Here is a 21,949-nt window from a genome sequence, read left to right as displayed (position 1 = left end):
TTCACTCTATCTCTCTCTTCTAAATGAATATGGAGTCTCCTAACCATTCTACCGCCCCCAAATTCTGCTGAAACCCTAATTTTCAGAAACCCTAATTCTGCAGAAACCCTAATTTCAGAAACCCTAATTTTGGAGGAAACCATACCAAGCTGTGCCCCTTACTCATAGGCATCTAAAGAGCCCAAAATGCCCAATTTTGGACTCATATAACCTGCTTAAAACCCTAAAAATCAGAAACCCTAATTTCAGCCGGAAGTGGAAAACGGTCACATTCAAGCTGTAGTTCGTCCGCACGGAGGTGAAGCTCGACATTGATCGTCCAATACTTGGTAAGAGCATTTTGCAAGTAATTTTCAATTTGAGATTCGAATGCTTTGTCAATATGGTCTCCTATGTCTCGGTCCTGGCACACACATGTGTATGTGTATGGATGCCAGTGGAGCATAGCTGCGTTTGACAAGCTTCAAGGAATCAAGGAACGAAGCTACTCTGAAGTGAAGCTATGGATTCCATCGTCTACGACAAATTTGTTTGCAATGCTGTTTTCATGATCATGGATGCACTTGAACAGTTTGGCATGTGAATGCCCGTGAGGCTTGTAACAGTTTTCCTTGATAATAAAATCTATTACAAGGGGGGTCGGCCCTTTCCGGCCCTAGTGCAGTGTGCAATAATAAAATTCAGCTTCTTACTCTATTGTGTTGCGCCATTTGAAATTGTTTAATTATGTTAATAGCTTAAGTGTTTGCCAAGATTGTGCTCAACCCCGACCGGGGGAATCTCATTAGCCATGAGAGTATGGATGATATCACCCCATATAGTACTAATGCATTGAGACCCAAAAATCTGGACACCCTCAATAGTCTCCGTGCATCTAGCTCTCCAGATCTGCCATACTGTAATACTGGCAACAATCTCCCAACTGGTGTCAATCCTTTGTCTGGGAGGTGTATAATCAGAGTGAGGAACATCCTGCAATAAACCATGCTGGGTAATACCTCTACGAATGAAAATAGCAGAATCTGTACCACTGCTCTCATAAAAAAGCTGCAGACCGGACTGGGAGAGCCAAGCAACTGTCCCCCAAGTCACATGCATGGCTCGGCCACTCAATTTGCCCATAAGTTGGGCTACAGAACCCCAAATCTGTTGTGCAGTGTTGCATCCCCATAAACAATGTTGTACAGTCTCAGAATCTGCCGCACACCTAGGACAGGAAGGTGCTACACCGAAAACCGATCTCCACTGATTGGTGGGGAGACCACCATGTAAGAATAACCAAAAGAAATGAGAGATCTGGCTCCTTCTGTATGAGTGCCAAAGTCTATGCCAATATCTGTACTGTATCATTGGAGAAATATCATAGCTCTCCCAATGAGGCCTGAGAGTAGGGATCCTATGCATCTGTCGAGTGAGGAGAAGCCTGGCATTCCGGACAGTGAAATTGAAAAAAGGAAGGCATTTCAAAGGATCAAAGGCATCAATCCACTCCCACTCTCCTAGATCCCACTGAAGATATCTGATAGGACCGCCACCATATAACCACAAACACCGTCATTATCTGAGGAGAAGGGTCAATGAACCAATGCTTCCCTGAACGACCAACAATCCTCACTGGACTAAGCCTAGTATCTGGGATGATCTCCTCAATCTCCCTCCAGGCATGATAGAGTAAATGATGCAATCCGTAGCCTCTTGGCCCGGGAGAGCAATGACTTGCAGAGGTATGCCTATCCTCGAAAAAACTCCAAGCCAACTCGGATGACAGTCTCCGTGAAAGGTCCGAGAAAGCCACTCATGCGGAATAGCTGCATCAATCTGATTAATACGAATGCGAGAGCCCCTAAGATGCTGAATGGATGCAGCTCTCCGATCCTCCGGAAGACTCTTAAAGGTCTTCCATGCAAGAACTGTGTGTGCACCTCTCTCCCATCCTGACCACTGTGCATATAACGTGCACCAAGTTTTTCTATGAGAGAAGCCCATATGGCTAAGAGTACCCTCAAGGAAGTCCCAATCCACTCTATCATAGGCCTTCTCAAAATCCAAGAGCAGAATGGCTAAGGACTGATTGCTCACTTTAGCCCATTCGACGGCCTCCCAAAACGAGAAAATGTTATCAAAGATGCTCCTGCCGTGTAAGAATCCATTCTGAGTATCATGAATGACATCCTGCAAAATTGGCTGCAATCTGATGCTCACTGTCTTAGCAAGAATCTTATAGGCAGTCCCAAGTAAGGTGATAGGTCTCCATTGGCCAATCAATGTCTTATCCCCACTCTTAGGAATAAGATAAATAAGCCCCTCAGTGAGAGAAGAAGGCATAGAACCTGTGTCCCACATCTCCTGTAGAGACGATGTGATCTCCGTCCCAATCTCATCCCAAAAAGTAATGAAAAAACAGGGGAGAGGCCATCCTCCCTTGGACATTTACCACGAGGTAAGGCATGAAGAGCATGACTGAACTCCCTTGGACACTTACCACGAGGTAAGGCATGAAGAGCATGACTGAACAGAGAAAGGGGCATACAGAGCGGCACACATCTCCTCAGTGATCAAATGTGGCAATGCATTCCAAACGTTCCTCTGTGCCCCTATCTCAAATCAGAGTGCGGCTCAGCACTAAGAAGCTCTGGCGATAGAAATCAGTGGCAATCGATCTAACCATAAGAGGATTTGAGTGAAGAGTGCCATGTGAATCCTGGAACTGCCTGACACTCTCTCTGGCATGAGATGGGCCGTGAGTAGCAGAGAAATGTTTGTTACATCTGCCACCCATCTGTGTCCAAAAGGATTCCTGGGCATGGAAACAGTACTCCGCGCGTTGCTCAAGAGAGTGATGAAGTTCTGCCCTAACAATACATAAAGAATCTGCAATCCATTGAGCATGAAGATGTTTCTCATGCTCTTTCTGCAAGGCAGCCAATCTACGTCTAATAGCCTTTTCTAAATCCAAGGCCTCTTGCCTCTTAGATAGGGCACATGTGTGATAAAAGTCACTAATATCACATAGAGCAGAGGCTAGGCTTTGAGAGGCCTGTAAGAAATCATGAGATCTCCAAATATCAAGCATACGACGCGATAGCTCTGCATCTGAAAACAAATCATCAGGGATGTTTACATGGGGTGCTGACCCATGGCAATTTGGATCTCTAATACATAAAACCACTGGGCAATGGTCCGATTTAGAGGTGCCTGTAGCAATAAAAGTATGCCCACCTCTCTCAAGCACCCAATCATCCACATAAAATTTGTCTAACCATGCATAGATACATCTTGCATCTCTTCTTCTGTTAGACCATGAATAAAGAAGAGTGGATGAACTCCTCAAAATGTCATCGTCATGCCAACAATCTCTGCCATGAATGGAGAGTACGAACCTCTCCCAAGATGCTCTTTCAAGAGGATGCACCAAGCCCTCATGTCCACCTCTTTTATCCATTGGCATTTCAACCATGTTAAAATCCCCACCAATAATCCAATGGCTTTTGAAAGTAAGAAACTCAGTAGTTCGCAACGCAAGTGGTCCACACATGAGCTTGAATTGTATGCAGTCATACATGTACTCAAGGTGTGGAGGCATTACTTATATGGAGCTGAGTTTAAGGTATATACAGATCATGATATACTGAAGTATTTTTGTAACCATCCGGATTTAAGAGGCCGTCAAGCAAGATGGGTCGAGAGTTTCACATGGAAATCTAGTATAGACGAGGAAAAGAGAATGTTGTTGCCGATGCTTTGTCTCGTATAATGTATTGGATGAGTTTCAGTATAGTCAAGAATGAGATCATTCATAGAATACGTGAAGCTCAAAAGATGATGAATCAACTTTGTCTTATTTATTATGTGGTAAACGTAGATTTACCATATTGAGAATGGAATTCTCAAGAGAAATGGCAAGGTATGTGTTCCGGACTCAAATAATTTGAGGGTATTAGTGACGCGAGAATGTCTTGATAGTCCATGTGCTAGACACCTGGGAATAAAGAAAACAATTGAGCTCATTAGACGTTTCTACTGGTGGCCATAGTTAAAGAAACATGTTAATCATTATGTGACACATTGTTTACAGTGTCAGGTTATGCTAAACTCGAGCGTGTGAAGTTGCCAAGATTGTTACATCCATTGCCTATTCCAGAGAGAACATGGTAATGGATTTCATTATAGGTTTACGAACTAGGAACCGTTATAATGTTACTGTGGATAGATTATCTAAGATGACACATTTTGTTTCTACTACGAATAAGGTTGAAGCTCCACGAGTAGCAGAAATATTTATTGCCAATGTGTTTAGATTACATGGCTTGCCAAAATCCATTGTGTTGGATAGAGATCCACCGCTTGCAGGTAATTTTGGCAGCATGTTTTTAGTAAACTTGGCACGTAACTTTGCATGAGTAGCGGTGATCATCCACAAACTGATGGTCAAACTGAGAGAAGTAATCAAGTCTTGGAGGATATGTTGAGAGCTTATGTCGGAGAATGACAGAGCGATTGCAAAAAGTATTTGTCTCTATTGGAGTTTGCATATAATTCGCGTAAGCATTCCTCTACAAACTTTTCTCCGTTTGAATTGAATTATAGGTATAATCCATTGATGCCAGGTACAATTGGATTACCTCATAAGACAGCGAGTGCAAAGGAATTTCTGTCTCAGATGCAGTTAAATTTAGCTAGGGCTTGAGATTATATCTGTCGGGCTACGGATCGAGCGGTTAAGTATGCTAATCCCAAGAGGATAGCTCGTTCTTTTAAAGAAGAGGAGAAAGTGTTTCCACTTGTTCCTCGGAGAATTGAGACGCTTTGTGTGGGTAAATCTACTAAGTTGTCGCCTAGATATTGTGGGCCGTGGATGATTTTGAAATGAGTTGGAGATATGGCTTATAAGTTAGAGTTACCACAAGACTGTCGTGTCCACCCAATATTTATAGACGAGAATGGATGGAACGGAGAGAAAGACGACTGTGAAATTGTACTCTTTGAGGGTTTTCTTTAAATGGAAAGGACATCCCTTGATAGGTGCATCTTGGGAAACGGAGTTTCAGTTTCGTAAGATTCCTAAAAGGGGGAAAGAATGTTACGAATGTCACCAATTGGCCGACCATTTGGTCCATCTCCAGTTTTTGCGTCTCGTTCACTTGAGGCCAGGCCGGTGTCTCGTGTGAAGAGGCCAGTATTTTGGTGACATGGACGGGAGGCAGACTGGTGCCACCCGTGTGTTAGCAGGATGGTGTCGTATGGACGGGAGCCAGACTGGTGCCACCCGTGTATGACCTGGACTGTGTTCGACCCATGGGATTGTCACGCCATGGAAGGGCCAGTATTCGTGCCGTGTTTTGCCTATGGGACTGTCACACCATAGGGAGACTCGTGCTTGGAAGTGTGTCTTACCTATGGGACTGTCACTCCATAGGAAGACCAGGTTTTTATGTTTTTATGTCGTGCCAGTTTTGTGCCGACAGATATTTTGTACTTGTTCCATGAACGGGAGATATGTCCATGTTACTATTTGCACATGCACACATATTTTGCATGTTTGAAATTGTTTTCGCATGACATGTATTTGTGTGTTTGCCTGCTTGACGTGTTACTTACTGAGCGGGGACGCCTGCCGGTGAGTCGTGAAGTCTGCTCTGTATTCTGACGATGAGACACCTTTTATGGTGATGCTTCCATGATTCCGAGACTTGGGTCTCGTGCAAGGGTATCAATGTTGCTTGCGCCTTGGTTGATGATGAAGACAGAGGTCTCATCACGAAATCCCAAGTTAGTGTAGTAAAGAATGTATCAATGTAGCACAAACGCATAAGGACAATAAAGCCCATGTGAACTTCCCTCATTAAAGGAGCTTTACACCACTAAGAGCTTTAGTCTTTAACCTAAGGTTTTGAAAACCTTATCACCAGAGAAACGTGGCTTGCAGATGTTTGGTTGGTAGATAGGTGATGGCCGGTGCTGCTTGTGAGGCAGGCAATCAGAGAGTGAGTAGGAGGATGACAGGCGGAGAAGGTAGCATGAGGAGGCGCAGTCAGGTGGGTAGCCACAGGACGGGCTGAGCAAGAGGCCCGATGGAGACACGGGGAAGCAGCGCTGATGACTTTGGAAGCTGGGGCAGCGTAACTACTTATGGCGGGCGGCAGTGGACTTGCTACAGTTGCTCTGCCCAAGTTCAGATGCAGTGACGGTTTTGGTGGCACAGCCTGCAGCTGGCAAGGGTCGAGTGACGTCGGTGGCTGCTGGCAGTGGATGATGTGCTTCACGTCGTACTAAAATGAGCCTAGCTATGTGCAGGTTGACGTGCAGCAGATGCAGAAGGCGACGGCTGGGCTCCAGCAGGGAGCAGAGGCCGTGATCTAGAGGCTGCCAGCTGGTGACCTCGACGATGGTGACGTTTACATGCGGCACGGGTGATCAGCGGCTGTGGTGTGTGACAAGTGACGTGATGATGCCGTGCGGGCCAGAGTGGATGCAGAGCCTGGTGCTGCCCAGCTCCCTCACCATACTGGGCATGGTTCTGCCACAGTCAGATGACAGCAGTCCGATGAAGGTTGTGCAGAAACCAAAAACGTTTCATGCAGAAAACCCTAAAAAAGAAAAGTCCTAAAACACCCGCTCTGATACCACTGTAGGAATCAGTAGGGTTAGGATTAGCAGTGCAGATAGTTATGGAGGGTCATAGAGCTCCATCGTGTGGTGTGGAGAGAGAGTTAAAGAGAGACAATGTGAGAATAAAGCTCAAAGATTAAGTTTGCACGACTCAATGATCATTATGACTAATGTTGTAAAACTTGAATCAAGTACATGCTTATTGTAGGTTTAGAACCTTATCTTTTGACTCACACAAACCATAAGTCAGTGACACACGTCATTTGCTGCCGTGACATCACTGCTTAGGTCACACACACACTTGTCTTATCTACTCATAAGAGTATTTCTTGGTTTAAATATCTGCATGTCCAGTGCCCAATGCTTGACTTAAGAAGCATCGTGGACATATGTACAAAACATCAACCTCAAATTGTTACAAAACTATGGGGTTTGCACATGTTCAATTGCTTGGACTCACCCAGGCCTACGCTCAATGCCATAAGCTGACAGGGATAGCTTTTTTTCCTCCATAGCAATGTTGCTGTTTAATTTTAAGTCTAGATAAAAGCTCTTGTACGATAGGCATCAAGGGCTTTTCTTAATGCTGCATGCTTTATTTGCATTCACGCTAACAGTGGATTTTGTATGTCCTCTAAAGGAACTTTCAAATGGCTTTCAACTCAAAGGGGCCCTTTTAAATTTTGGAGGTTCTTGATTTCAGGTGTCTTAGAGTGCCAAAAACAATTACTCGGTCTAGTAAAGAAGAGAAGTGGTACTCCCCCACACTGCCTGCTTTGGTCCACTCGGCTTGTGGCTGCCCGCACCCTCTTGCAACCTGTCCACTGCCCATTTGTCCTGCCCAGTCTTCATGGAAAGGGTTAAACATGTCTGCAAAGATGTGGGACCTGGACCAGCCTGTATGCAAGTTTGAAAACGCTTCAATTGCTTTGACCTCCTTGATGGTAGCTGCCTGCCGAGTGCCGACGTTGTGTGTTTAAATGCCTGGCTTGCACAGTCTGAACTTTGTTAAGTGAGGTGTGTGTCTCACACTCTGGGATATGCCATCTCATTGATTGCCCGTCTCTTGGTTTTGCAATACAGCCTAGACTCATAGGAGGCATGAATTAAGGTGGGAGTGTATACTATCAAAGTTCTAACCCAGTGTGGGTCCATTATAAGCTATGGCCACTCAATATTGATCTTGCTCATGTGCACAATCATTACATTGAATATCTTTGTCACAAATGTGGAGAATGATTTTATTTTTCTTTAAGAAAAAGATTTTTAGATTTGATCTTCCAAGGAAATAAACACAAACAACTTCATAGGTTTTGATTTTCAATTTTCAGGGGTTGACAATCCTTGGCTTTCAGGGAATTGCACTCAGCTGGAATGATGGTTTTTTCGTTGGTTTGCTACAGGTGATGTGTGTTCAACTCGGCAAGGATGCAAGTCCACCAGTTGCAAAACCCAATAAGCTCTTCCTTACAGCCTCCAAAGATTCAAAAGGTCCAGCCAGTTTGCTGCTTGAGCTGCCTTCACTGAGAACTATCATCATAGTCCTTGCCATTTTTGTCGTTTTACCAGGACTTCTTTGTGGCTGTGCCCAAGCGTCTGAGGCTATCAAGGCCTCCAGCCTTGGTCTCAAGGTTGCCTCGTTTCTGCGTCAAACTGGATGGCCAGACGAGGCCATTGTTTTCCTGATGGCTATGCTTCCTGTTCTGGAGCTGCGTGGGGCTATCCCTGTGGGTTACTGGATGCGTCTCGATCCTGTTAAGCTATCAGTGTTATCTGTACTTGGGTAAGTTATCATGTTTATGCCCGTGCTTGTGTTGTGGATAGTTTGTAGTTTCAATCTGCTCATAACCCTCTGAAACCTGTTATCTTCTTTGAGTGCAGAAATATGGTCCCGGTCCCTTTGATCGTATTATACATGGAAAAGCTAGCAAAGTTTCTATCTGACAGAAGTCCGACTGCAAAGAAGATTGTGGATGGACTTTTTGAGTCTACGAGGAGAAAAGCGGGCCCAATACAGGAATTTGAATGGCTAGGTTTGATGTTATTTGTTGCCGTTCCATTCCCTGGGACGGGGGCTTGGACGGGTGCAATGGCTGCGTCCGTGCTAGGTATGCCTTTCTGGGAGGCCATGTCTGCAAATTTCTTTGGAGTTGTCATGGCAGGACTCCTAGTGAATTTGTTGGTGAATCTGGGTCTCAAGTATGCCTTGTTGGTAGGCATTGCCCTTTTCTTGGTCTCTACTTTCATGTGGAGTTTTCTGAGGGCAATGGTAAAGATCAAACATTAAAAATTTGACATTCAATCATTCAGAGCGTCTTGTTGACCTCTGTGCAAAGGTCACAAGGGAGAATTATACAGTATAAAATTTTCTTCATTCATATAATCTGGGGTAATCCTGGCAACTTTTTGGTTAAGAGTTATTGAAGTGTCAGGCATGTAGCCTAGTGTTAAGGGTGAGGGATTTGGAAGGCATGGACCTATGTGCAAACTGCTCCATAGTCCGTGGCCGTGAGTAAGCTATATGTAGTACTGTTAACAGAAGGGTTGATGAAGGTGAAGTCTCTTCTCAATCGACCTTCCTAAATATTAACCTGGTTTTTCATGGGACGTAAATTTGTTGTGGATTTGAAAAAAAGGGGGTTCACAACATAGCACCTTCAGTATACACACGAGAGGTTTTTGGCGATTTCCAAACATGCATTATGCAGTGATCTTTCATTGGTGGTTAATTATTGTAACTTGCTTGTATTACCTTGTAAAAGAACCCAGATCTATATTCCTTTTTCTGTTGCTTTGATAGAAGGAATTTTGTAGAGGAAGCCTAGTTTGTCACCTTAGGTTAGGAGTGAGGAAGATTATGAAAAGATGAGTAGGATGTAGTTTAGGACAAGGATCTTGTGGTTTGGAACTGAATAGTCATTGGGTACGAGTTTACTTGGTGACAATAGGTAGAGGGAGGTATTCTTCACTACCTTTGGGTGCTGTGACAGTGTGGATGCCTCTCTTAATAGTTAGTCCTCTATGTTGGAAGAGAGAGGTTAGGCCCCTGCATACCAAGTAGTGAGCGGTCAAAGTTTGGAAGAGGTTCAGGTTTGGGTGCATGTGATATGATACTAAGGATGTGTTTTTGAGTAGGTCTGAAAAGGTTTGGGCCGTATTTATAGAAAATTGTTAATGTTTTGTAATTAGGGGTATTTTCATTTATTATCCTCATGAAATAGATATGACGGATAATTGCAAAGTTGAGTGCTCAGAATCAAATAGATACGTGGTGTTGAAGACAAAGGAGAAGAATGCATGCAATAAAAAAATTGAAACTGAAAGGATTGCTAAGATTTTGCTGTATTCCCCCTAAGAAAAAGTACGCACGTAAGGATTTCTCGTGACTTTCCACGGACAATGGGTAACGGGTTGGTCCAGGAATCGAGACTAAGATAGATTTATTAGGCCTCATGTTAGTAATATACATGAAATTTGCATCAATTACCTACATAGTGTTGCATTAGCCTTAGGGCTCAAATCTAGTTTATCAAGTTTTGATACTAGCTTCCATCTTAAGGTTGGTGTGGGATTCAATTTTTCCGTTCAATTTTTTAGAGTATAATTTGCGTATTAGTTTGGGTTTGAAAAACCGTGTCTTTGGCCTTATATTTTTATAAATGTATAAAGCCATTCCTTGAAATCAACCTTCACTTGGTTAATGATCTCAGCATATACCATTTTCGTAACAATTATGATGAGGTTAATGTGTTTATCTTCTTTAAAGAAGAGGTTAAAATTTAGTAGATTTGAGGTGCACCAATCTTGTGGTACTAGTCTTGTTGAGCTTATTTTAAGCCGTTGTGAGCCCACTTTCTGATCTTTGCCTCGGACTACTAGTTCCCCAAGGTGATCCATGTTAAAATTCTACACAAAAAGACCTTTCTAATGTCCGTGTTACATTTCTTTCAATAATCGAAATGGAGTTGATGAGTCTTAGGTTATCTACTACTGATTTGCCCTTGTCTTAGCCAAATTGTAACTGTTTAAAGATTTGAGTTACAACAATCTTATGAACTGGTCTTGTTGAGCTTGTTGTAAGCCATTATGAGCCCACCTTATGATCTTTACTTCGGACTACTAATTCCCCAAGGTGATCCATGTTAAAATTCTACACAAGAAGACGTTTTTAATGTCCATTAGGTAAAGAGGCCAAGTGAAGTAAGAGGCAGGAGAAAGGATCCCATTTCATGTCAAGCTTGGCAAGCGTTGCAATGCTATCTTTAAGAAAAACCTTTTGACGGCAATCTCACTTTTTACTATTTGGTACTTCCATTACTTTTAAATTATACCTTGTTAATCCAAAAGAACGTAATCAACACTCCTCAAAAGGTTTGAATCTCTACAAACTTGACCCTTTGAAGAAAAAAGACCATATCTGCTTGATCGAGGAGAGTGAAAACAACTGACCTTGAATTGTTCTTACAGGTTGAAGACTTTGTTCTTTAAGGTAAATCCACTTATCTATCAACAATCTGGCTCTGGCACTCCACTGTTCATGCTGAGCATTTGACCGCATAGTTCATTGCACTTTTTAGGGTGATTGATATGCATGCTTGCGTGCATAAATTTCACTACTTTTCTTCTTCAAAAAAACATGTGCATGAATATACATTTCACTGCTTTTCTTCCTCCCAAGAAAGGGAGAGATATGTCTAAAGACATTGCAAACCTATTCAATATCATTTTGCATGCTTCATAACGGCAACTTTTACTGACATCTTCGACACACAACCGATCTCGTAGAAAGGAGGAGCCTACCCAGGGCAAACGCGCATACAGATCTTTTGTATTGAAGATATCTGAAATCGTGCAAGTACTCGGAGAATACCAATCCGGACAAAATCAGACATCCTCTATATAGGACATAGAATTAGTACAGTTGAACTTAAAATACCCAAAGTGAGCATGCAGAGGTGCCTAATACCAGCAGAAATAACACAATAAGCTAGGCATAAGCTTGAACGTGCAGGCCATCGTGGCATTAAAGGCATTTCAATATCTGGACATCGTGGCTACAATTTACAAAAGGACTGGCTGCTCATAGCAAATGAGGCACATCTTACATTAGATATAATATATAGAAAAGGTAAGGAGAAATGGAGGGAGGATCTAGAACTGAGGATCGTAGCCATTGGAGGCGGTGGCGAGGATGAAGAAGGCAACGGCGTGGCCAAGGGCGCCCCAGCCCAACACATCCACAATCGTGAACCCAGCAGGATCATTGGTCTTGAGAAAGCCGGACACTTCGGCCGCACGTGTGTCCCCGGCCTCGAAGTGAGTCACACCATTCTGCACGGGCAGGCCGGCCTTGGCAATCTGGGCCCTCTGGAAGGGCAAGAACACAAACCTTCCCAAGAAGAGGAGTGCCCCCGTGCTCAGGGTGATGATCAAGGGCGCGCTCGGTAGGTCGCAGCGCGTGCGCGCAGCTCCGCGCGCACTCAGGGTCTTCACTGCAAACGAGGTCCTCCCCCCGGCCATGCACAGTGAGTCGATCTTGGACGAGGCCCTCAGCCCTACATGGGATTGCCCCTTGAAGGCGGGCAGCCCGTTGGCAACCACAGCTGAAGACGCAGCAGTGCAAGAAGCCATGGCGACACACACAGAAGGAAACGAAGGGAATTGAGAGTGCAAGTGCGAAAATGAGCTACGAAAAAGCTAGTCTACACAACTCTACGAAAGCTGATCTCTCGATTGAAATTCGGATTGGGTTTGTGTGCGTCCGATTGGCTTACACTTTTCGTTCTCGGATTGGGTTTGCCCCATCACATACATCGTCCACCCATCATTCTGGCTTATATTTCACCAAAACCGTCAATATATTGAAGGGCAAGTGGAAAGGCACAATTCATGCTCACCAAGTGCTAGGTCCCATCCACCCATCATACCTTGGAAAGGCATAATTCATGCTCACCACCACCAGGGTTGCCTTTTGATGATCACCATTGTCCATCAAACTTGATGGAAAGAGATGAAAAATTGCAAGTTTTTTTGTACACAGTTTACTTTTTTGCGGTTTTGCACAAAAAAAAACATCCAAAACACCCAAAAATATGCATTTGATGGCACCATTGTCCATCAAATTTGATGGGAAAGGAGAGAAAATTGTAAGTTTTTCACAGTTTACTATATTTTTTTGATAGGCTATAATTATTTTTGCAAGTTTTTTTCAGCATCTAAAACAACAAAAAATGTGCATGACACTTGTCAAAAATCAACCCTAGTGCCAGTAGTGGTGTGCACCCAAAATGCACTCTTTTTTTAATCTCAGTTATTATTACCGTTATTAAATTTTTACCACAACCAACCGCTCACCCAACCTCTTCACAAATGTATAGACAGTCCAGCTGTTGTGGTCGTCGTTAACTGAAACCAGATTCTTTGTAATGTTCAAAACATTAAGTCATCTGCAAGGTACTTCACCTTACCATCCTGCAAGCATAGACACTGGCACATCTCCAACATGGACAATCGGATGAGCAGTGTCATCCTCTGTTTCAACAAAACCTGGTCTTTCAAGACTCTTCATTTCTTTGAATCACTCACCCACGACTTGTCTATGGTTTGAAGCACCTGAATCAACATACCATACATCATCCTTACATGTTGCTACATCATTTTCAGACACAGCATTAACTACATGTTGCATAACAAACAACCTCTCATTATCCTCATTATTTCTGCTAGAGGACGCATAGTTATTTTACTGCAATTTTTCATTTCTCATGTCACTCTGTTTCTTATAGTAATTTGCCTGCACATGTCCAGGCTTACCACAGTAAAAATACCCTCGTGTATCATTACGTTGCCTTTGCCAATTACCACGACCTCGTTGACTCCCCCTGCCTCTAAACTGGCCTCTTCCACCTGAGTGTTGCTGTTTGTAAATCTTGGGACTGTTGCTGCTTGTTGCTGACTATAATTCTGATTACCTATTCGGCCACCACCTTGTCCACGTCCACGACCTCTACCTTCACCTGTGTAGAAGGCCTGCTGCTTTAAACTGTTTTTGTTTTGTGAAGAGTGTTGATCTTCACCCAAATTTTTCTCTTCAATGATCAACATTGACACCAAATCTGTGAAGTTAGAAATGTTCTCCCGAGTATGAAAAATAGACGTCTTGAACGCCTTGTATTGTGGCTCGAGACCACGTAGACACAATTCCACCTTATCATCTTCATCATCAACAGAAACACCTATTGATGCAAGGGATTCCACAGTGTCCTTGATCTTCAAGGCATAATCATTCACAGACATATTTTATTCTCCACAGTATGAAGCCCATTCTTCAACTGAATCTTTTATGCCTTGGTGTTAGTTTTATACAACTTCACCAAGGTGTCCCATGCCTCCTTCAGTGACTTGGCATCCTGTATATGCCCAATCATAGTGTCCTGTATGTTGATAGAAAGCCAATACATGACTTTTCTTGCTCCTTGATTCCAATCCTTGAATTCTTTTACATTTGTAGTAGTTGGATTAATCTCCAGTATCTCTAGTGCCTTCTCATGTTCACTTTTAATGTAGTCCCAGTAACCTTTTTCCATAAGGAAATTTGTCAATCTAAACCTCTAAGCATGAAAATTGTTCTTGTGAAGCTTCTTTGCAACAATCTAGTTTATTCCATCATTCGACATCTTGTCTGCCACAACACAAATTTACCAAAAATAGCACTCTTGTTTGACTTGCACAAACTGCTGTATTCTTTAGTCCGCAGTATTATACTGCATCCAAACTGTCACAACCAATGCAATCAATTTGCATACATACACCCAATAGCAACTTTAAGACCTCTTTGTAGTACATATAGAGTCTGCATAACCAATCGCCCTTCTTGCAATTCCAAAAATAGAGTTCTGCAGATAATCGAAATTTATCCCTAATGCCCGTGAACTGAGAATTGAAAAATAGAGGTTCACACGCGCTCGAAATGCCTTTACGGCCAGAAAAATAGGGTCCGACAAACAGTATAGTTGCCTTATAGCTCTGCTCCCTTCCAAGAAAGCTTCTCAATCGGAGTTTGTTTGCCTGTGCCTCCCGAAGGTTCACGACATGGGTGTAGTAGCCAACACAAAGGGGAAAGAGTAGATGAAGCTCTTACCCTCGTACCGCTTCCTGTGCTTCTCTTGCTTGCCGCTCAATCCTTAGCATGAACCAAGCTCTGATACCATGAAAAGATGCAAGGGAGAAGAGAGCTTGAGCTCTTATAAGCGCACACACACTCACACAAACCCTAGAAAAGAAAACACAAGATGAGAGGCTGAAAATTCTTCTTCTTCTTCCTGTGCTTCTCTTGCTTGCCGCTCAATCCTTAGCATAAACCAAGCTCTGATACCATGAAAAGATGCAGGGGAGAAGAGAGCTTGAGCTCTTATAAGCGCACACACACACTCACACAAACCCTAGAAAAGAAAACACAAGGTGAGAGGCTGAAAATTCTTCTTCTTCTTCACATAACAAAAGAGGTCTACAAAGAAGATAAAGTGACTAACACACATAATGTAGTATACACAAGAGATCCGTAATGTGAACATGCTTAGTGGAGTGGGTAGGTGCAGACTAGTCGGTGTAGTCCAACTGTAGAATCGTTGGCGAAGATATGTCGGTGTGCCAGCTACTAACCCGTCAGTGATGTAAAGAGGTCCACAAAGAAGATAAAGTGACTAACACACATAATGTATACACAAGAGGTCCGTAATGTGAACATGCTAAGTGGAATGGGTACGTGTGGACTAGTCGGTGTAGTCCAACTGTAAAATCGTTAGCGAAGATATGTCGGTGTGCCAGCTACCAACCCGTCAGTGATATAAATGTCGAACGGTTATGCAGGCGTCTCGTGTGAGTGTTAGCTCATGTTGAGCTTGACATCTCAACAAGTGAGAGGGTCTTGGCAGGACTGATTATTGGGAAAGTTATACAAGATGACTGATGAGATTGATTTGATCTTCTACATCATTAGGTATCAGTGCTTGTAAGTGATTTAGATCTCTAGAAATGAGCTAATCTTTTGTAGGGGGAATAACCAAGAAGTAGAGGCCACTGAAGTTATGTTTAGAAGTGTACATTTTTACTGGGCTATGTCTCATATCAATAAGACGAATAATAATAGATATATTGAGGCTGTACATGCATTATAATATGAGATTAAGAGATATAAATCAAAGAAGGTTAAATTAAAAAACCTATCTCAGTGCCATTAGATCAAAATGACAAGCTTAGTGCGGATGCAGGTTATGTGTTGAGAGGATCCCACTATGTACAGAAAGATTGTGGTGGGGAGTTTGATCTATGTCATGATCAACAAGCCAGATTTGAGTTATACTGTTGGCTTAGAGAGCTAGTTTATGCAAGTTTCGCGCAAACCACATCTTGACAATGTGTGACGCATACTTTGGTATTTGAGGACCACTATTGATTATGCATTATTTTATGCAATAAGTGTACCATTGGAGCTATATGGGTACACAAATACAGATTAGGCAAGTAGCATCTCAGACAGGAGATATACCAGTGGATTTATGTTTTCATTGGAAAGTCCTATTGTGACATGGAGTAGTAAAAAAAAGCCCAAATTTGTCTTATCGAGTATAGAGATAGAGTGCAAAGGAGCTACGGTGGCAGCGTGTGAGGCAGCTTGGTTACGCAAGCTACTTGTTGATTTAGGATTTCATGTGGAGAGAGGTTATCATATATTGTGACAGTCTTAGCAGTATACAGTTAGCTAAGAACCCATTTTTCCATGTGTGGCGATCGACCTCTGAATGTAAACTCTTCTGGTCCACTCAATGATTATGATTGATGACTTACATTCTGTGCAATCACGTTTCCACTTACATCAGCCCTAACATCTTTTTCAACAGCATACCAGCAGTTACTCATCTCATCAAATACAACATCCCTACTTACCCTCAATTCACTTATAGGAATTATAGCATCTATATCTCTTTTGCTCAAGGAAATACCCAATAAACACATATTTTTCTGCCTTTGGATCCAGCTTAGTATATAAGTCATCTGACACATGCACATATGCAATACATCCAAAAACTTTCAAGTGAAACAAATCAAGTATCTTGTTAGTAAACTTTTCCTTTGGCGTTACATCATATATGGTTACAGTAAGAGTTCTATTCATGATATAAACTGATATAGACACAGCCTCATCGCAATAGCAATGTCACATATTCTTCTGTGTCCCATCAATGCTCGGGCTATCTCTGCAATGTGCCCGTTTTTCCGGTTAGCAACTCTATTTTTCTACGGAGTGTATCTACATGTAAATTGTCTCTGAATGCCATTCCTTCGTAAGAACTCAGTGAACTCATTGGAAAAGTATTCTCCTCTTGCATCTGACCTTAGACACTTCACATGCTTTCTTATCTATTTTTCAACCATCACTCCAAAATTTTGAAAATGAGTGAATACTTGATTCTTCTCCTTCATGAAATACACCCACATTTTTCTCGTGTAATCATCAATGAATGTTACGTAGTACCTGTAGACACCCATAAATATAGTTTTCGCAATAGGACCCCATACATCTAAATGCACAACATCTATTACATTCCTGCTTATATTTTTGTCATGTGAAAATACATGTTTTGTTTGCTTTCCAAATTGACATGCTACACATACTTTCTGCATACCTTCAATCTTAAACTTAGACAACCTTGTCATTTACAATCTCTTTAGTCTGCATAGACTTCATTCTTTGCACATTTGTATGTCCAATTCTCTTGTGCCAAATGTCTGTATCTGCAACAATCCTTGAACTATTTGCAAACATTGTAGCAAGTAACTCCTTCTTCTAAGACCTAATAGGTAGCCTAAGGTCATATAGTTCGATGATATACTGGGAATCTTAAAAACTACTCATTTCTTCCACCACAAAAAAGGAAGAGAAAGGGTGCAAGAGAACATCCCCGACATACTGAGCAAGAAAGTGGGAGTCTATCGCCACCCCAAGCACACTGAATCAGGACCTGGCTATAAGAGACCATGTAGAGGGTGGAGACACCTCTCAGATCCATGTGGCAAGGTAACTCATCTTGCACATAGTCCCCTTGAGAAAGACCTAATCCATCTTGTCATAGGCTTTCTCAAAATCTAACAAAAAGATTGCCAAGTTTTGCTATTGAAGACAAGCGATGGAGATAGATACCTCCCAAAAACTAGAGGTGTAATCCAGGATGCTCCTATCTTGGATGAAGCCTATATATGTACCATGGATCAAATCTAGGAGGTGGGGCTAATGGCTAATGATATTAGCGAGAATTTTGTTAGGCTGTCTTCAAGAAGGTCTCCACTGGAAAATCTCTAACATGTCTCCACCCTTCTTGGGGATCAAGTGAGTCAAACCCTCCGCCAATCTGTCGGGGATAGATCGAGAGCTCATAATCTCATTAAAGGCTACACGGAAGCTATGGCCTTTAATGATCTGCCAATGTTGAAGAAAAGGGGGACCAAGAGCCCATCTTCGACTGGGCACTTGCCCCGGCCTCCTTGATCTCCTAATGTCCGTCTTCTACAATCTCCTCAGAAGAGAAGACCATTAACAAGAAACTACACAGAGCCAAGGGGACCACCTCATGTGTATGCTGCTAGACCCTCTCTCGTGCATCATGTACCTGAGGGGAGTGCGGCTCTACAGTGAGGGGGGAACTGAAGAAGCCTATGGTTGAAACCTAAGGAGGTTCTGAAATAATGATACCATCCAATCTTCTTAGCCTTCAGATGCCATCCCTTGTGTGGTGAGGTCGTGTCCACTCGGCAGTTCTTCTGTCTCCCACTTGAGTCCAGAAGGGACACCTGGCAATAAAAATTTGTACTCCACTCTTTTCTCCTCTATGGGGCCGATCTCAGTGTGCGGCTGTGGCTATTTACACCTCAATCCATGGGCTATTAGAGATGCACTCTTGCAAAGTGCTAGAGGAGACTCCTCTCTTGCCTTCTCAACTTTGCTAACCTGGTCTGGGCTACCTCCTAGAGAATGACACTGATCTCAGTGAGCCCACTATCCAAAGTAGCACATGATGTGCCCTCATGGAAGGCCAGGCTCCCCCATAGCTCCAATACTCTTAGAGAACTTCGGGTCCTGTATCAAGCTCGCAGGTAAGCAGAGGCTCTGTTGACTATCCTTAGTCCTATCATCAAGGTTCCTCTAGAGAGAGAATGATGGGCAAGTGGTCCAAAAAGGAATGTCGGCCAAAACACCAACCAGATTGCCCCGCCCATAGGCAACGGTCTACCTGTCAGAGGTTGGGACCTACACTCCATCTGTGAGATCTGAAAACCAAACTCCTGTGAGTACGCCCAAATTGTGGAAGATGCCAGGGGTCTTATCCCCTAATGATGAAGATAAGCTCCTCCCAAGTCTACCTTTGAGTCTAGAAATCTGCCCGAGGGAGGCCTTGCCTAATCATGCTCTAGAAGTCTACATGACCTGCAATGGAGTTGGTGGGAGAGTAAATGTGAAAGAGGCCCAAGTCTGATAATCACTCACTGGACCCTCCTGGAACTATGGTGCTAGAATCCACCACAGCCAGAAAAAGTTGCTCCATTAATAGAGATACATACACTACATTGGATCCTAGATGGGCGGGTGACAAAAGATGTGACTCCTACCCTGCAAAATCTTCTCGCATTTTCAAGCATAGACTCGGCTCCAGCTATCGTAGTAAAGGTATTTGCAGGGGGGTATAGCCATCAAAACATCCATGTAAATGAAGAGCATCACCTCTGAGCGTGAGCTCACAAGCTCGCCATCCTGGCTGCCGTGGGTTGATCCGCTCGAGCTCCCTTTGGGCCAAGGTCAAGAAGTGGGAAACAATGTCTATGAGGCGTAGGTCTCCCAAGTGGTAAGAGAGATCCATATGAATAGTGCAGGAGACAATCTTCGAACTCCACTCCACTCATCTGCAACACTCGAGGGAAACAAGAAGATTAGTACACCACTGTCCAAAGTGGCAGTTGGGTGTGGATCAGTGAAAAATAACAAACCCAATGAGCCAAAGTCTCAGCAAAAATGTTGGCATCCACTGGAAGATATCTGAGGAAACTGTCGTTCACTAGCTCTCCCATAAACTTGAGGAGGGGGGGTTTACGGGCACATGGAGACTCCCGAGGGGAAGGCCTCTCACCAGGAAAGCAGTGATCATCATCGCTTTTGGCTCCAAATCAATCATTGGTGCCTGGAGCTTCCTGCTTCCTCCCAGGGTTAGGGGCTACATGCGATCGAGCAAAGGTGCTGCAGAGAGGCCGTAGGGGGCTTGAGGGAGGACAGAGGAGGAGAGGCTGAGGGGCAAGTTAGAGGAAGGCAGCACCAAAGTGGGAGGAGAGGTGGGATCAAGGAAGAAGGCGAGGGAGATGAAAGATATAAGTTTTCAAAACTTATATCTTTCATAAAGTATGTGTGTGAGGGTAATGTTAGGTTATTAGGATATACTACCTAGGAGGCTTGCAATGTAAGCTCATAGCATTAACAAATTCATTTAGCACATGATGATCGGTAAGGAGGCAAGGATTCACTAAGTGAAAAGACGAAAGAGTGCCGGGGTTTCAAAGATGTGATGTATGTTATGCAAGATGTGGTGCATGTTGTGTAGGTAGAGAATGTAAAATTGCATAGCAAAGTGCAAGGTTTAGAGAAGCAGAACAAAAAGATAAAAGCAATGCTTGCAAAGACGTCTATTGTAGAATGACCCACAATGACAACAAGAGAGGCACATGAGCAAGTGAGGATGCTAAAACCAATCCATGAATTGTTCAAAGGAAGTGGGTAATACAATCGAGTCTATGTAGAGCATCAAAACATGAAGAATATGTTCCAATCCAAGCAAAAAGTGGATGAAAAAATTGCAAAGGTACTCATGAAAGGAATGGCAAAGTCTACACTGCTAGAATGGCCCAAGTTTAAATTAGCTACTGTTTGCTATTGGTGATGATGTTGCAAGAGAACACCTGTAAGAGTTGAGTAATACCTTTACATAGGGATATATGATTAGGGCATGACAAGGTAGGGATTATCTGCCAATCCTATGCTATCTACAAGCAATTGGATGTATGTTTCAAGACTGTGGGGTGATGCATAGGAAACGAATGTTGCTTCTTCCTAAATCATTTCATTTTTTGTAAGCATGAAAAGGTCTAAAATGGGGAGAGGGAACTTGCAGAGACTTCGAGGGGGGTGGTCTCTCATCAGGGAAGTAGTAATGATTATCACCCCTACTAGCTCCAAGAAGTGTAGGGGCTATAGGTAGTTAGCGAGAGTGCTCGGGAGATGCTTGAGAGAGGCTATAGGGGGTTTGGGGTGGAACGGAGGAGGTAGTCAGTGAGAGTGCTCCGAAGAGGCTATAGGGGGTTTGGGGAGGTTTCGGATAAGAGGATGGAGGAGAGGCTACGAAGGTGGAGGGGGGAGGGCGAGCTAGAGGAAGGAAGAACCTAAGTGGAAAGGGGAGGGGATCGAGGAAGTGCAAAGAGGGGGAGGATGGTATTTGCTCATGTCCCTTGTTGAGAGTACATGAGAAAATTCCGAAGTGGGAAGGGAAGGGGATCGAGGATGTGCAAAGAGGGGGAGGACATTATTTGCTCATGTCCTTGAGAGGACATCTACTGCTACTACACTGAGGAATCATATCCTCCCATGGAGTGGTTCGGTGTGCGAGTCTTCTCAATATTTTGGAACCATTCAGTTGCCTCTCTCTATGCACCACTCTACGAGAAGACGGCATTAGTAGGTTTGGTGTAGCTAGAGATGATGCAATAAGAGAGAGATACAAGCAAAAAACATATAGATATTTGAGTTGATGGGTTAAATTTTCCACTCGACCCTATTTCCCAAATGCCCCACAGTTTTTAAGGCTTACATCTTTCATAAAGTATGTGTGTGAGTGTCACGTAGGCTGTAATGCCTGTGACCGACGGCGGCAGACCGGATGGCTATATCCGGGGTTCAGTGGGAGAGGACGCCCATGCGGAGTCATGGGCGGCCAGGCTAGTGTGGACGACAGGCCACACACTATATAGCCTGGGGGATGAGGGGCAATCCTCATTCTTCCTCTATGGCTGGTGGGTGGTGAGCCAGAGGCCATCCCCTCTTGTGGTAATGCCCGTAGCGGCGTTACGGATATGTAACACTGGTATCAGAGCGTGGTTCGATGGGATTGTCAGAGCCCGCGCGTGACCGGGGGACCGGAGCCCACTCGATGGTTTTCGACCATTCGTCTCCTTATCCTTATCTCGAATGGAAGGTGTGGAGGGAGGCAGCCATGGAAGAATGCAAGGGAAGAACTCTATCTCTCTC

General features: G+C 43.5%; 1 protein-coding gene and 1 pseudogene across 3 annotated transcripts in view; one reads left to right on the top strand and one right to left on the bottom strand.

The window, feature by feature from the left end:
• The window catches only part of LOC147628883 (small multi-drug export protein), a 34,212-nt gene extending 25,220 nt beyond the window's left edge, over positions 1-8,992 (top strand). For both annotated transcript variants that reach the window (XM_086812054.1, XM_086812055.1), the window contains exons 2-3: positions 8,013-8,392; positions 8,491-8,992. In XM_086812054.1, the coding sequence (XP_086668180.1) occupies positions 8,013-8,392; positions 8,491-8,896 (786 nt within the window). In that variant the 3' untranslated portion in view covers positions 8,897-8,992. The remainder of the gene's footprint in view (positions 1-8,012; positions 8,393-8,490) is intronic.
• A 2,494-nt stretch (positions 8,993-11,486) lies between these two features.
• LOC147628882 (photosystem I reaction center subunit V, chloroplastic pseudogene) lies at positions 11,487-12,327 on the bottom strand (annotated as a pseudogene). The gene has a single exon (XR_015267843.1). The product of XR_015267843.1 is annotated as a photosystem I reaction center subunit V, chloroplastic pseudogene (transcript).
• Between the last annotated feature and the right edge of the window lie 9,622 nt (positions 12,328-21,949).

Source organism: Cibotium barometz, chromosome 18 (assembly GCF_041138505.1).
Source record: "Cibotium barometz isolate CiBa-2024 chromosome 18, ASM4113850v1, whole genome shotgun sequence".
Classification (NCBI taxonomy): domain Eukaryota; kingdom Viridiplantae; phylum Streptophyta; class Polypodiopsida; order Cyatheales; family Cibotiaceae; genus Cibotium; species Cibotium barometz.
This window is presented reverse-complemented; position numbering and strand designations above follow the sequence as displayed.